At 41.3% G+C, this 15,905-nt stretch overlaps 1 protein-coding gene across 1 annotated transcript in view; it reads right to left on the bottom strand.

Moving 5' to 3' along the window:
* trpn1 (transient receptor potential cation channel, subfamily N, member 1) overlaps positions 1-15,905 on the bottom strand; it is a 173,055-nt gene that overhangs the window by 132,624 nt on the left and 24,526 nt on the right. Inside the window, exon 3 of the mRNA XM_048595966.1 lies at positions 5,955-6,053. Within this exon, the coding sequence (XP_048451923.1) occupies positions 5,955-6,053 (99 nt within the window). The remainder of the gene's footprint in view (positions 1-5,954; positions 6,054-15,905) is intronic.

Here is a 15,905-nt window from a genome sequence, read left to right as displayed (position 1 = left end):
AATTTGTTTGAGATAAAGATTTCTTGGAGTGATAAGCGGAATTTGTTTGCATTGGAAATGTTGTATGTGAAGATGGAGTAAACATTGAGAAACATCAGCTCACTTTCAGTTTAAGAGGATAAAAATTTACCTTTTTGCCTCAGGGAGAATAAAAAGCCATATCATAGGAAACTTTTGTTGTCAGTTCTCATAAGGCCTGGCTAAAATTGATTGTATTAAATAATAATTTATTAAACAGAAATTGATTGTATTTCTCCTAGAGAATGGAGTTGGCTCTGTAAAGTTATGAAATAGGTTACCCCAATGCAAAGGTTTTATCATGTAAGTTTCTGACCAGAAGTGTTTGGTTAGAACCTGAAGTGCCTCCCTACAACCCCCAGCGTGGTATATATAAGAACAGGGTCATTACCTCCTCCTGAATGCCTGATTAATGGTTTTCTAAAGGTCTTAATGCTACTTTGGCATCCTGGTGGCCATTTGTTTAACTAACTCCCACTACACAGGTGAGTGGATCCAAGTCCTGATTGTTTTCAGTTCTCTCAGGAAGCTCCAGGATTTCCGAGTATAACTTTTTTTTTAACCTGTTGTTTTTCTTTCCTATGAGTTTCTTTCCCTGAGAGCCCATTACTGAGCCCTTAGAAACATTTGCATAAAGTGGTAAATGATACAGAAATGTTACAAACAGCCAGAAAGCCCGAGGCAGCTCAAATGTACCATGTCTTCTCTGCATTCAGTGTACTGTGTTCTCAATGCTGCATTCTACACCTGGCGATAAGAAATACTAAGTTTCTGCTGGCTTGAATTGACAGAGCTATTTCCCTACTGCGAATTTCCCCAAGCTATCATTGGGCTTGTGCTCTTTTCCTGCGTTGGAAACCTTGCTGACAAACAGAGGGATGCCTGGATTTAAATAAAACAAATAACTGTGAACCCTAAAAATTGAAAATAAGGACAGAAAGTGATAGAGAAGCTCAGCAGGTATGGAGAGAAAGCAGAGTTAACATCTGTAGAATTTAGAAGGTTAGGGGTGATCTGATCAAGATTTTAACAGGAAAAGTAGATAAAGACAAATCATGTAAACTAAGCCATCATTATGTGATTTGGCCAACAGCATAGGTTTAAGGTGAGAGGGGAAAGATTTAATTAGGACCTGAGGGGTAACTTTTTCATGCCGAGGGTGGTGCATGTATGGAGCGATCTACCAGAGGAGGTGGTGGAGGCTGACACAACAACAACATTTAAAAGGCACCTGGATAGATAAATGAATAGGAAGAGTTTAGAGGGACATAGGCCAAATGCTGGTAAATGGGACCAGGTCAGTTTAGGATATCTGGTTGGTGCTGATGAAATTCATTACTATATAACTCTATGACTCTATGTGATTCCAGACAGCAAAAACATCTTACAGTCAGAGGGTAGGATTATTGAACATATGAAATAGAAGTAGGAGTAGGCCATTTGGCCTCTCAAGTCTGCTCGAGAATTTCTGGAGATGCTTGGATTGTATGCTGTCACCCACAGGGCATTGCATTTTGGCATTTGCCATTCAGGATCATTCAGCTTTGGATTCCAAGGGCACAACATCTTTTTAATCAAATGGAAACAGCTTCTCATCCACAAGACCACCTTCCAAAAATGATGCTTGGAACAAATAGTGAGAGACCATTTTGATAGCTGTCCATCATTAAATTAATGGGTCTATGTGGAGTTGCAGCAAATTACTCAGAAATGTATAAATATTGACTCACCAAATCAGAGTCAAAAAAACTGCAGATGCTGGAATCCAAGGTACACAAACAGGAGGCTGGAAGAACACAGCAGGCCAGGCAGCATCTGGAGGAAAGGAGAAGATACTTCATCCAGTCCTGAAGAAGGGTAATACCCAAAATGTTGACTTCTCCTTTCCTCCAGATGCTGCCTGGCTTGCTGTGTTCTTCTAGCCTCCTGTTTGACTCAACAAATCAACCTTACACTATTCAGTGATCCATTTCCATTTCCATCCCCTAACTATTCACTGAGTGAAAAGAGTTTACCTCACCGTTTCTTCTTTTTGCAGATCTCCTCAAATCTATATCCTCTGGTTCTAACTCCTTTTAAGCTCCAGTGAATGATCAAAGGACTACATTCCAGGAACATCCTGTAAACTAATAGAGCTGGGAGGCACTGCAGCTCTGGGTCAGCTCCTGTGTTGGCCCCATTTCTCTGATCTCTTCACTCTTACAGCAACAGGCCAAGCAGGACCTGCTGTCTCCCATGTAGGGCCAATCAGATGAAGTGTTCAGCAAATACCCTGAAAGGGAAGGGAATTCATTTGCTAATGATGTATCCTGTAACAAATCAACTGACCACTTGTAATGTCAGGCTCTGAGGCATTCTATTTTCAGGTGATCGGAGGAGCACATAGTTCACTATCCGTTTTACTGGAGTCAGTCTTCTCCCCATCCCCTGTGCAGCAAAGTCCCTGCGTAGACATGGTGAGCTGCTTCACCATCAGAATTAGGGATAAGTTGCAGTTTTATTACTGACTCCTCACCACAACTGGATCTTCGCTGCCAAAATGGAATTTCTGATGTAACAGTAACAGCTTACATTTGGCTGTGGCTTCTTTATGACCTCACACAATGTCTTCAGTGGGTTTTAACTCCCATGTTCCACGTTGCCCCATGAATTCATATTTTACAGCTCTTTCAACATTCCTCCTCTCACAGGACCATCAGGAAACATTGTTCATGTTACATCGGATTATAGAAACAGCAGTAGGCCATTCAGCCCCTCGGGCCTGTCCCACCATTCAATTATAGCGTGGTTGATCGGTGGCCTAACTCAACAGACCTGCCTTTGGTCCATATCCCTAAATAACTTTGCTTAACAAAAAAAAGTCTCTCAGATTTAAAACTAGTAACTGATCTAGCATCACTGCTGTTTGTGGAACAGACTTCCAAACCTCTACCTTTGTGTATAGAAGTGCTTCCTAACATCTCTTCTGAACGGTCTGGCCCAAATTCTCAGACTATGCCTCCTAGTTCTAGAATCCCCTTATCCTTACAAATTCTAGCAAAAACAGGTCTACTTTGTATAATCCCTCCTCATAACATAACCCCTGGAGTTCAGGTATCATTCTTGTAAACTTATATTGTGCTCCCTCTTAGGCCAATATATCCTTGCTGAGGTGTGGTACCCAAATCTGCTCATTGTACTCCAAGTGGGGGTCTTCCTCCTTTAGTCTTCAATCTTTCACTCTCTTCATTGCAACCTCTCCATTTGAATAATTCCACAAACTTTTACCTTTCCTTCTTCCACCCTGCCTATTTGGTGGGAAAAGATCGGACATGCCATCTTCCACTCAAACTCACTCTGCTGATGGACTGGTTGCCTGGATGGATATTACGTATCAAGCTCTCTATATGTCAGGCAGGGATTTATGTTCCAGTGAAGCATAGACGTGTGCACATTCAGTGTGATTCCCTCCATGGCCGAATAGCTTCCCATTAATCACAGTCAAAGCCTGACAATGAAGAGATTTTGGATGAGGAAGTGCCTATCAGCCAACATCTACAGAATTATACTCGGCGCGAAGCAGTGGATAAAAAAGTACAGGAGGATAAGTCAGTTTGAAGATCTGAAAAGAACAGGGGACCAACTGTTAAATGAATAATAAGAAAGACACGCTAAATGCTGCATGAAGAATTCCATACCTGTGTTTTTTCAGAAACAAAAACAGAAATTGCTGGAAAAACTCAGCAGGTCTGCTCTGTTCTTCAAGTAGCTCAGTGCTTATTGCACTGATCTGACTGTTCAGCAGTAGTGGTTGGATGAATACTGGCCATGACACTGAGACTGGGCATCTCTTGGAACAGATACACTCAATGCTGATCAGTAGCAAAACATTATAAATCAGAAAGCAAACCTTTAACGTTTACTGGCTGAACAAAGATTTATTGACATTTCTCTGGGCCAGCGATTATAACGGGTGGCATTTTACCACAGGTTAATGAGGCAAAGGCTGAATTAGAATGCAATAGAATTGCAACAGGCAATAAAAGTTCCTTGCAAGCGCTTAGGAAAATTGAGGATTATCAAAGCTCTGCCTGGTTTATAATGTCACAGAGCATAATACAACAATTGTGCATATTGTACACATCCCTTACCTTGTAGTGAAAAAAAAAAATTTCTAAACTCAAGCATTCTTTTTAAACTGAATTTTTCAAATGTAGCTTACTGCCAAGCATTGTGTCTGGTTGATATATGCAGAAAGGTGAAGTCACTAAAATCCTGCTCTCTCATTACAGAGAGACAGAGAGAGAGAGAGATGACTGGTGATGAGTTTAACCTGAGGGTCACCATACCTTAGGCAAGACCAACCTTCATGGTCCCACACTATTGGTGTGGCTCTGTTCCACAAACCAGTCCTCCAGCCAACTGAACTAACTGACAAGCTGATAGATTCAGCTCTTAGAATTGACTTACAAAAGACTGCACTATATTTTTCGTGTGAGCACCTTCAAACATTACCCTGATCTCTGAATGAATGCTTCTACGGCTTATAGAGATTCATACAGTTGGAAAGTCTGTACATTGATTCAACTTTGGAACATTGTGAGTAGCTCCAGGCACTGCTATTTGGAAGGACATGAAGGCATTAGGGTACAGATGATGCAGAAATGTTTCACGAGAATGCTTCCAGGGGTGAGGAACTTCAGTTATGATGGTAGAGTGGAAAAGTTGGGACAGTTTTTCTTGAAAAAGAGAAGCTTGAGGTGTTCTATAAGACTGAAGTAGCAGAATGAGGCCACTCAGCCCATCGAGTCTGCTCTGCCATTTAATGAGATTGTGACTGACCTGATCGTCATCAACTCCACTTTCCTATCTTTTATCCATTAGCCTTGATTCACTTCCTGGTTAAAAATCTATCAATTCCAAATTAATTCTGCTCTGGGCTGAGTGGATAGAGAGAAAATATTCCTTTTAGTGGAAGGATTGAGGATAGGAGGGCACAGATGTAAGATACTTAGCAGAAGAAGCAATGGTGACATAAGGAAATACCATTTTCTTGAGTGGATATGACCTACTCAAAGACAAAAAAGGGATGGGCAATGAATGCTGATCCAACCAGCAATGCCCATAATCTGTGATTGAATAAAAAGAAAATGATCTGGAAGGCATTGCCTGCAAGTGTGGTAAAAGCAAGTCCAATTGAAGCATTCAAGAGGGAAATGGAGTATTATCTGAAAACAAAGAAAGTACAGAGCTTCAGCAAGGAGACGGGGAAGTGTCATTAGATCACAGAGCCGGTATAGAGATGAGAGACTGAGTGGCCTCCTTCTGTGCTGCAACCATTTTATGATACTACAGATTTCTTACACTCCCTGGTATTTTTCCACACATCTATATTAAGATTTTACTAAGTTTTAAAGTTGCCATAATTGTCCACTAGATCTGGTTTGGCCTTTATTTTACCCAAGCATTCAATTAACAAAAAGTGAAGGAACTCTTTATAGGTATTTCTGTTATAACGCGTGTTTTGTTAACGCAAATTGGCTGTAACATGATTGATGAGTAGTGGACGCTGTTTGGATAACGCGAGGTTTCTACTGTCCAGTATAGCAATTTTCTATAGCGATTTCCCTATAACGCAGCTTTCTATAGCATGAGTTGCACACGAACACAAGTATCGTCTTACAGGAGAACTACCTGTATTCATCGCAGCGTGTGCCTTTCATCAGTATTTCAACTTGCGGCTTTGCCTAAAAGCAACTGGGATAATTCAGCACATTTAATCAGCATGACACAGCAGTGATTTTCATTGGGGTGAACTCTCTGCCAGCTAACACTTCATTTTGCTTCACTGGCACTCATATTGTATAGCACACCCAGTTTCCTCCTTGTTCTTCAGTGGCTTCAGGGCTTAGGTAAACAAGCAATAGACACAATGTGTAAAATAACTGTATCCATACCCCTCCCGTCAGGTTCGGGTCCAACCTCTTTGTCAATAGCAGGCGAACAATTTCATCCTTTGAATGTGCTGCGGCGATGTGTAGTGCGGTTCTTCCATCCTGAAACATGGGAAGACAAACATGTTACAAACAAGGCTTTGGAAACGAGCCGCCAGAATCTACTGCAGCACAGCGTCTGCTGTTAGATGCCTGAGTTTCTTATGAACATTACCTCTAAGTGACTCAAGGAGCAGGAAGAAAACAGAGATCATTCTCAAATGATGGGAGGCAGCTACCTGCCTAAAGTTGGCACTACAGGAGGCTAAGGAAATTCAACATGCCAATAAGGGCCCTCACCAACTTTTATAGATGTACCGTAGAAAGCATTTTATCTGGATGCATCACGGCTTGGTACGGCAACTGCTCTGCCCAGGACCAGAAGAAACTACAGACAGTTGTGAACACAGCCCAGTCCATCACACAAGCCAACCTTCCATCTACTGACTCCATCTACACTTCCCACTGCCTCGGAAAGGCAGCCAACATCATCAAAGACCCCACCTACCCCAGTTATAATCTCTTCCAGCCTCTCCCATCAGGCAGAAGAAACAGAAGCTTAAACACACGTACCAACGGTTCAAGAACAGCTTCTTCCCCACTGTTATTAGACTTCTGTATGGACCACTCTAATTTCAACCCTAATGTTGATCTTGCTTTTTGTGCACTTTCTTTGCAGCTGTGGCATTGTATTCCTCACCCTGTTCAATCACTCTATGATCTATGCACAGTATAATCTACCTGTACTGCACCCAAAACAAAACTTTTCACTGTACCAAGGTACATGCGACAATAATAAATCAAAACAAAAAAATCAACTCAAAACGAAAATAACTAGCTCAATGACATAAAGTGATATTATTTTATTTTCTATCAGCAGCCACAATCTCTCTTTCTCCCAATAATCTTCCCCCAGACATTCCTATCACTCCCAGGAATGACACTCTGCACCATACACTTTGTGAATGATCCCACTGTCTGTAAGGATAGTTAGTGAAATGTCTTTGACAGTCTCAGTTGAAACTCCTCGTTGGTCACCAATAGAAACCCACCAAATCCATGAAACTAACTCTTACACTAATAATCCATGAGGGTAACTGGAGTTGCAAATGGAAAATATCACACAAATGCAAGCAAGGGTAGTGCTACTAAAATTAACTAATGTGGGGGAACAGGAAACAGAACTTTCCTCTGCATCAGAACATATTTGACATGCTGATTCTGAATGTGAGTAATTCCATCCTTTGCTATCACAATAAAACGTATATGTGTTAATATCTCCTTTAATCTATTAGAGATTCTTCACAAAATTGTTTGCCGACAACACTGTTTTTTTAAAATTAATCCTTGGTGTGTGACCATTCCCAGTGAGGCAAGCATTTATTGCTCTTACTTCCTAGGCCATTTCAGAAAGAAGTTAAGAGTTCACCACATTTCTATCGGTCTGGAGTCACATGTAGACCAGACAGAGAAAGGAAGGCAGATTTCCTTCCCGAAAAGACATTAGAGAACTTGATGTGCTTTAATAGCAATCCAGGAATTTTATGATCAGGTAATTCCAGATTTATGAATTAGTATTGCTAAAACAAAATACACTTTGTCAAAGCTTGCACTCATCAGGACAATTCACAAGAAACACCAAAGTAAAGGGAAAACAAAAACAGGAAATGTTGGACAAACTCAGCAAGCCTGGCAGCATCTGTGTACAGAGAAAAACAGAGTTAATGTTTCAGTCCCAAGATGCAGTTCGAGTCCAGTTCTTTGAAGTGAAAGGGGTCTTGAAAATGATGATTGTTATGCTATAGACAAAGGGGGAGGAACAGGTGCTAAGAGTGTCCTGAGTAAAAGGCAACAGTGGGACAGGTGGGATATAATTCAAAACATCAGCCTTCCTGCTCCTCTGATGCTGCTTGGCCTGCTGTGTTCATCCAGCTCTACACCTTGTTATCTCAGACTCTAGATTGTGCTACCAGTGCCCAATATGAAGAGGTGATAAGGGTACCTCCAGGGTGCAATAGCATGGTAGTGATGTTATGGGATTAGTAATCTTGAGATCAGGTGTAATGTTCTAGCAATTGCAGGTTCAAGTCCCACCACTGTAGCTGTGCAAATTTAACTTTAATTTATGAATGAGTATTCTTTTAATTATTTCTGAAAAAAGATACACAGTGTTGAAACTTTTCAACTTGTACCCATCAGAACAATTCACAAGGAATACCAAAGTAAAGGGAAAACAACACTTATAAAGTGTGAGAGGTGAGCGCTGATTGGTTGCTGAGTGGACGTTGCTCACTGCAAGGATTTCAACGGAGAGTGGACCGGTTAATGATAACTGATAGTTAATAGCCAAACTTTGTTTACATTTTAAACCAGGCAATCCTTAGTGTGTGAGGAATTACACCGCTAACCAAGTTAGGATTATCAGTTGGGCTATTACTAGCAGTATGGTATATTTGTGTGTCCTGAAAACCACATAGATTAATACACAGGGCCCTGTTCTTTGTAAAGAGGAAGAATATGCGTACAATCAGTGTCTGTTTCAATGCAACAAAATAGGTAGCCATGATGTGGAGCTACCGGTATTGGACTGTGGTGGACAAGGTCAGAAATTACATGACACCAGGTTATAGTCCAACAGGTTTATTTGAAAACACAAGCTTTCGGAGTCTTAGATAACAAGGTGTAGAGCTGGAGGAACACAGCGGGCCAGGCAGCATCAGAGGAGCAGAAAAGCTGATGTCAGAGCTGCTAGGAAAGCAGGTCTGGAAGAAAAAATCAGAGTTAACGTTTCAGGTTTTGTTCTGAGGAAGGGTCACTGGACCCGAAATGTTAACTCTGATTTTCTTCCTCACAGATGCTGCCAGACCTGCTGAGCTTTTTCAGCAACTTTGTTTTTGTTCTTGGAATTGAACTTCGGTCCCTAGCACTGTGAGGCAGCAGTGCTAACCCCTGTGCCACAATGCACAGGCTGTTTATGAAAGCGGGTGATTTAAATACAGAAGGAATCGCTAGGAAATAAAGCAACTGCCTGCTTTCTAAAGTGAAAGCACCAGTGTGGTGTTTGTCTTGCCACAATTGATATTGCACTCCCTGTTCCACCTGAAACATCAAGCAGAAAACTGCAGTCACTTTGCATGAAGCACGTGGGGGACTAATTTACATTGTACAGAACATGCAGATCGAGTTAATGATCCAACTTTGGATTGAATTCTTTTTGAATACAGTCAAGCAAAGACATTTAAGGCATAAACTGCCAGTGAACTTGTGTTAATAAAGGCACCGGGGAGAAAATCACTGTGTGCCCAGGCACTCCATAAAAATAAACATTATTTTCATCAGCATTCACACCTGGTCTGAATGAATGTGTAGGTTAATAGCCAGCAACTTCCAGTGGTATGGCTCCCTTTGCATAACCATAGACTCAGCAGGATCACTCTTTCTGCCATTTTCTCATCCACACTTCTGCTAATGAAGGAGTAACTACATTTGAGGAAATTCATATCTGTTAATTTCAGAGAGAAGCCCTAAATGCTTCCCAGAAAAATACTGAAATGGAAAAACCAAGGGGAGAAGACAGGATCTCAGTACTGGGAAACGAAAGATTAAAAAGTATATTTCAAAGTAACGATTAGATGATGGCAAGTTTGGCTTTGCAAAACCTTAATATTGTCAATAGGAACTCTGAGCTCTCGAATCTGTTGTGTGACATTATTACATGTTTGTTTCATGCTTTATTAATTAATTTAGCTGTTTATTTAAATGAATTAATTACATTTAATGCAATTAAAATAATCAGGAAAGTTCTGAAAACTTCAACCATTCATTTGCAAATATTAACACGACATAATTTCACAGTACTAAAATATTCTTTATCTGTCAGCATCAGGCTAATTTTCCAAAAAAAACTGAATGGGCTACAACCTTAATAAGAATTTCTCTGATTACATCACTGGATCAGTGCCAGAGGTCACCAAGGAAACCATTCTGACCAGGGAATAATTATTTCACTTACAAAGTCACTGCTAAAGATCGCATGAACAATGTAAATAATTAGCAGCTGAAAACAGAAGCAAAATCCACGCACCATCCTGACATGGAAATATATCATTGTTCCTTCACTGTCACTGGGTTAAAATCCTGGAACTCCCTCCCTAATGGCATTGCGTCTGTAACTACAGCACACATTGGTTGAAGAAGGCAGCTCACCACCACCTTCTTCAGCCCTTGACCTAGCAATGAGCAACAAAATGCTGGCCTAGCCAGCAATGTCCAGCTCCCACAAATGAATAAAGAAAAATGCAAATACTGGAAATCTGAAGCAAAATATTGGATAAAATATAATGGGCGGGCAATAAATACTGACCCAGTTAACAATGCCCACAATCCTGTGTGATAGAATATAAAAAGAATGAAAGCTGAAAATTCTGGATTGTACTGAGCAGGTTGGGCAGCCTCTGGGGAAAGAGAAACTGAGTTAATGTGCCAGTTCTTTTATCACATTCTACCTGACCTGCTGAGTATTTCCAGCATTTCTGTTCTTATTGCTAACATCATAGAATCCCTACAGTATGGAAACAGACCATTTGGCCCAACAAGTCCACACTGCCCCTCCGAAGAGCATTCCACCCAGACGCATTCCCCTACCCCTGTATTTCCCATGTCTAATCCACCTAACCTAGACATCCCTTGGCACTATGGGCAATTTAGCATGGCCAATCCACCTACCCTGCACATCTTTGGACTGTGGGAGGAAACCGGAGCACCCGGAGGAAACCCATGCAGACACAGGGAGAATGTGCAAATTCCACACCGATAGTCACCTGAGGCTGGAATCAAACCTGGGTCCCTGGCTCTGTGAGACAGTAGTGCTAACCACTGAGCAACCATGCTGCCTGTTAATATAATGGATCTGAGCCAATACTAAACAGTATTTTCAATCCTCTTGTCACTCACATGACAGTAAATAACCAAACATGTGTCCCTGACTCATCCTATCTCTCAATACGGTTAGCTCATAAAGCTGCCAATTCAAGTCACCACTTTGGGTGGGTGACCCCTAGGGACATTTATATCCCGATGACCTTGACATGCAGGTCTGCTTGATTGAGGCAAGTGACTCTCCTTGGTCTGAATACGGGTCAGAAAGGCAGAGGCAGAGAGGAGGTGTAGAGCCAGGCTCCCTCTGAAGTATCCTGAGAGGAGCCTTCTGATGGAACAGTGTGTTGCTCTCCATCTGGCTGTGTGCCTCCTGGAATTACACTGTCTCCCTGTAAGAAATGGAGTGGGCACCAGATTACCCGTTCCCCCAGGTCACCATTTCTTTGGTCCTGAGGACCCATGGAGAGCAGGTGCCGTACCTGGTTCTCCATGGCAGCTGCCAAGGAGGCAGACTTATGATCATTGCCACAAGCAGCCCCAGTTGCCCATGCATGCTCCTACCACCTGGTTGGTGGGACATGGGTGTCTCTGCATCATTGTAGGACAGCATCCTGGTCTTCTCCTGTGACGGTCAGAATTCTCTACCAATGGGTGAGTAGGGTGCTTGGGGTTGGGTGTTCCTCAACCTGTCCAGGCTTTTCTGCCCTACCGTGGTCTGCCTTCTCCTGCAATGAGAGGAAAGGAGGGACTGAGTGAACTGAAAGTGGGTGGCATGGCTGTTAGTGCTGGTACAGGTTGCGAAAAGCTGGTGAGGTGTTCTGATGGAGTGAGGAGATAGCGCAGAGGGCATGAAGGGAAGATGGGGTGGAAATGGGGAGCGAGAGCGACTGAGGGGAGATAATACTATTCCCATGTGCTTGAACATATACCTCCTGTTAAATAATACCTTGTTTAAAAATGTATCTTGGTGTTATTCTTTATCTGCACTCAGGGATCAAATAATTTACTTTGAACTGCAGCACTGAAATGTATGGTGCATTAACAAGTGTCTTGTTGAAAGCTTGATTTTAAAATATTCATCTGTGACCCAAGGATTGGGAGAGTAGCAGAGCCTGAAAATCGACCAGTAAGGGGAAGAGGGGCCGTTTACCGTTAATCTCTTGATGAAAAGTTATATAATATCTCAAAAAAAAGTTGCACTTTTGAAATCCATCCACATGTAAAGAACAAAGCCTTCTCTGGATTGTCTGGCCTGAAATGTCACCTCTTCTTTGATAAAACCTTTATTTATCTCTGGGCAGAAATTTGGGATTTGCATATTAATGAATCGGAACCTGCATCTCCTTTCTAATTGATTAAAAACGTAACATTATTTTAGGTTTATTTAATTCACATTATTGTATGACCCTTTGATCTTTTACTTACAAATTCTGTGTCAATTTTGCTTCCTCTCTCAAGAGCACCCGAAGAAAGAGAGAGACTCCGAAAGCTTGTGTTTTCAAATAAACCTGTTGGATTATAACCTGGTGTCATGTGGTTTTTGACCTTCCCTTTTGAAAAGAAAGCTGAGCTCAGTTTTAACTTAGGGAGCAGAAGAATTTAAATTCCCTCCAAAAGATGGCTATACAGCACAAGGCAAGACTGGTGCTGGTCACGTTGTAAAGTGACAACATACCAGGGTTGCACAGCAGCTCAAAAATAAAACAGCTCACCAAATGCTTCAGGGACGTTCGGAATTCATCATCAAAGGAAATACCTGAATACAGGCTCAACAACATCAAGCAATTAAAGTAAAATACTGTTAATCCCAAAGTAAGGAAGATTCCATTCTGCCAAAGATCAGCTGCCCTGATACAAGGCTTCAGCATTGTGTATTGTGGGGAAGGCAGGCTTTTTTGGAAACACAGCCAGGGAGATTTGTTTATTATAAATTAACAATAACACCTGATTGACAGAATCCAAATTCAAAGATTTAATAATAAGTATGGAAACAATCTTTGGTAACTGTGCTCGCTTTTCTTTTTAAAGAAGCAAACTCTCCAAAAAACATCAGCATCAATATGAAAGGTGTATGACTAGTGTGACATTTACTGCATTATCTGACTGTATTATCGAATAAAGGAGTCAGTGAGAATGAGAAAGGAGTCTCCTGAAAACTACAAATTGTCCCCCACAAATCAAAATACCTCACAAACAGCCACTTAAAAAAAACTTTTGACATTTGATTTGAATATTTTTTAACGTTACAACACATGGCTAGCTGAGAGTTGAACCTAGACCTTCTGGCCACAGGGTAGAGATACTACTGCTGTGTCACTAGAGCCCTATAAAATATTTCAATAAACCTGTTCAAACATGTTATGGCACACCAATGGAGCAGGTGGCACTCAAACCTGGGCCTCTAGTCCAAAGATAGGGACACTACCACTGTGTCACAAGCGCCCTTGACCTTTCATCTGTACCAATACATTTAAAAGCTCCACAAGTCTTACTCCCAATGTACAGTTCTACCTTAATTTTATTTCTCAGAAATATAACCCCACAAGAAATTATCAATATGCATCATAAAGTTGCTTGTATGTTTTATTTATGAAACCAACAAAACTTTGTGGAGAAAGAACTGTGGATGCTGTAAATCAGGAACAAAAACAGAAGTTGCTGGAAAAGATCAGCAGGTCTGGCAGCATCTGTGAAGAAGTAAAATCAGAGTTAACGTTTTGGGTCTGGTGACCCTTCCTCAGAACTTTATGGAATCTGTCTTTAGATGAATATAAACTATTTTCAGTAAAACAGATTTCACCAAGAAACACCTCACCCTAATTTTCCCTCTGCATCTGCTGCCTCTTCAGTGGCTTCAGAAAAATTTCTATGTGAGAAATACCACCCTACAGAATCACAGTTTTTATTTCAACTGGCTTTCGCCATCTACGTTCCATTTGCAAAGATCTGTTCTGTGCAAATACATGCATGTTACAAAGTTGGTTGTCTGTCCGCTGATATCTTAGAATAATATCCAAATGCATTTATTGAGTTGTCTCTGTTTTACTTCTTCCATTAGTTTACCCTTGAATTTATTCATAGCCAGCAAAAGTTTACGGTCATCAGGTACCACATTTATGGTCTCTTCCACTTTCATGTCTGTCAGTATTACGGCTGTGAGATTGCACTCTCGTGTTGTTGGAGGCTGTTTTTGTGGCATGTGATCATTTTGTGATACCATGTTACTTCTGGACTCAATATCAGTATGCACTGCACCTTCTTACCTTCTAATCTATCACCCTTTACTGCCAGACCATGGATCTCAATTCTTGACTATTAGACTGAACATTCAACTAACACTTAAACCTCCCTGCACATCCCACAATTACAGCATCACTCCTCACAGACTTTGCAAAGGCCCGGCAGATTGGAAAGGGGAAATTGTAACCCCACGATTTAAGAAAGAAAGGGGCGAGAAAACAGCCCAACATGAGTCACAAGAAGTCAATGGTTAGACTAGGCACAGTCACCATGGATTTATGAAGGGGGAACTCATGTTTGACAAATCTATTGATGATCTTTTTTGAGGATGCAACTAATAGATAAGTGGATGTTGTAAATTCATATTTTCAAAAGGCTTTCAATGGGGTCTCACACAAGATGCTGGTAAACAAAATTAGAGCACATGGGGCAAAGTTAGGTGGAGGGGTAGGTAGTGCTGAATAAGCAGTGAGGCTGCAGAAGGGCTTGGACAGGCTAGGAGAGAGGGCAAAAGAATGGCAGATGAATACAATGTGGGAAAGTATGAGGTAATGCACTTTGGTAGGAAGAACAGAGGCATAGACTATTTTCTAAACAGGGAAAGCCATCAGAAATCTGAAGCACAAGGGACTTATGCATCCCAGTTCAGGATTCCCTTAAGGTTAACATGCAGGTTCAGTTGGCAGTTAGGAAGGCAAACACAACACCAACATTCATTTTGAGAAGCCTAGAATACATGAGCAGAGATGTACTGCTGAGGCTGTATAAGGGTCTAGTCAGACTGCATTTGGAATATTGTGAATAATTTTGGGCCCCGTATCTAAGGAAGGATGTACTAGCCTTAGAAGGGGTCTTGTGGAGGTTTACAAGAATGATCTCAGGAATGAAGGGCTTGTCATATGAGGAGTAATTATGGACTCTAGGTCTGTACTCGATGGAGTTTAGAAGGATCGGGGTGAGGGGGTGGTATCTGATTGAAACTTACAGAATTCTGAAAGGCCTGGATACAGTGGACTTGGAGAAGATGCTTCCACTAGTAGGATATATTAGGACCTCAGGGCACAGCCTCAGAATGAAGGGATGATGATTGTTTAGAACTGAGATGAGGAGTAATTTCTTCAGCCAGATGTTGATGAATCTGTGAAACTCATTGCTGCAGAAGGCTGTGGATTCCAAGTCATTTAGTGTATTTAAGACAGAGATAGTTAGGTTCTCGATTAGTAAGGGGAACCAGGGAGAAGGCAAGAGAATGGGGTTGAGATTCATATCAGCCATGATCGAATGGCAGAGCAGATTTGATGGGCTGATTGACCTATTTATGCTGCTATATGTTATGGTCTTATTGTCTTATGGTTGGGGGGCAATCTGGCATGATTGAGAATAGTGGTTAGAAAATGGTGAATAGGAATAAATGGCCCATTTTCAGGTTGACAGGTTGCGATTAGTGGAGTACCACAAGGATCAGTTCCTGGGTCCCAGCTATTCACAATCTATATCAATGGTTTGGGTGTAAAGATTAATCATAACAGTTCCAAATTTGTAAAAAAAAAGTTGTGAAGTGGATGTAAAGGCACTTTAAACCTATTTGGAGAGGCTAAGTGAGTGGGTAAAAATTTGGCAGATGGGTATAAAATGTGAAGTGATGTAAGGTTATCTGCTTTGGCAGGAAAAAACAATGAGGTGTATTTCTTAAATAGTGAGAGACTTAACTTCAGAGGGACAGTGCCCTTGTTCATGAGTCACTGAAGGTTAACATTTAGGTACAGCAAGCTATTAAGAAAGGTACAATTGTCTTTC

Source organism: Rhincodon typus, chromosome 4 (assembly GCF_021869965.1).
Source record: "Rhincodon typus isolate 14 chromosome 4, sRhiTyp1.1, whole genome shotgun sequence".
Classification (NCBI taxonomy): Eukaryota; Metazoa; Chordata; class Chondrichthyes; order Orectolobiformes; family Rhincodontidae; genus Rhincodon; species Rhincodon typus.
This window is presented reverse-complemented; position numbering and strand designations above follow the sequence as displayed.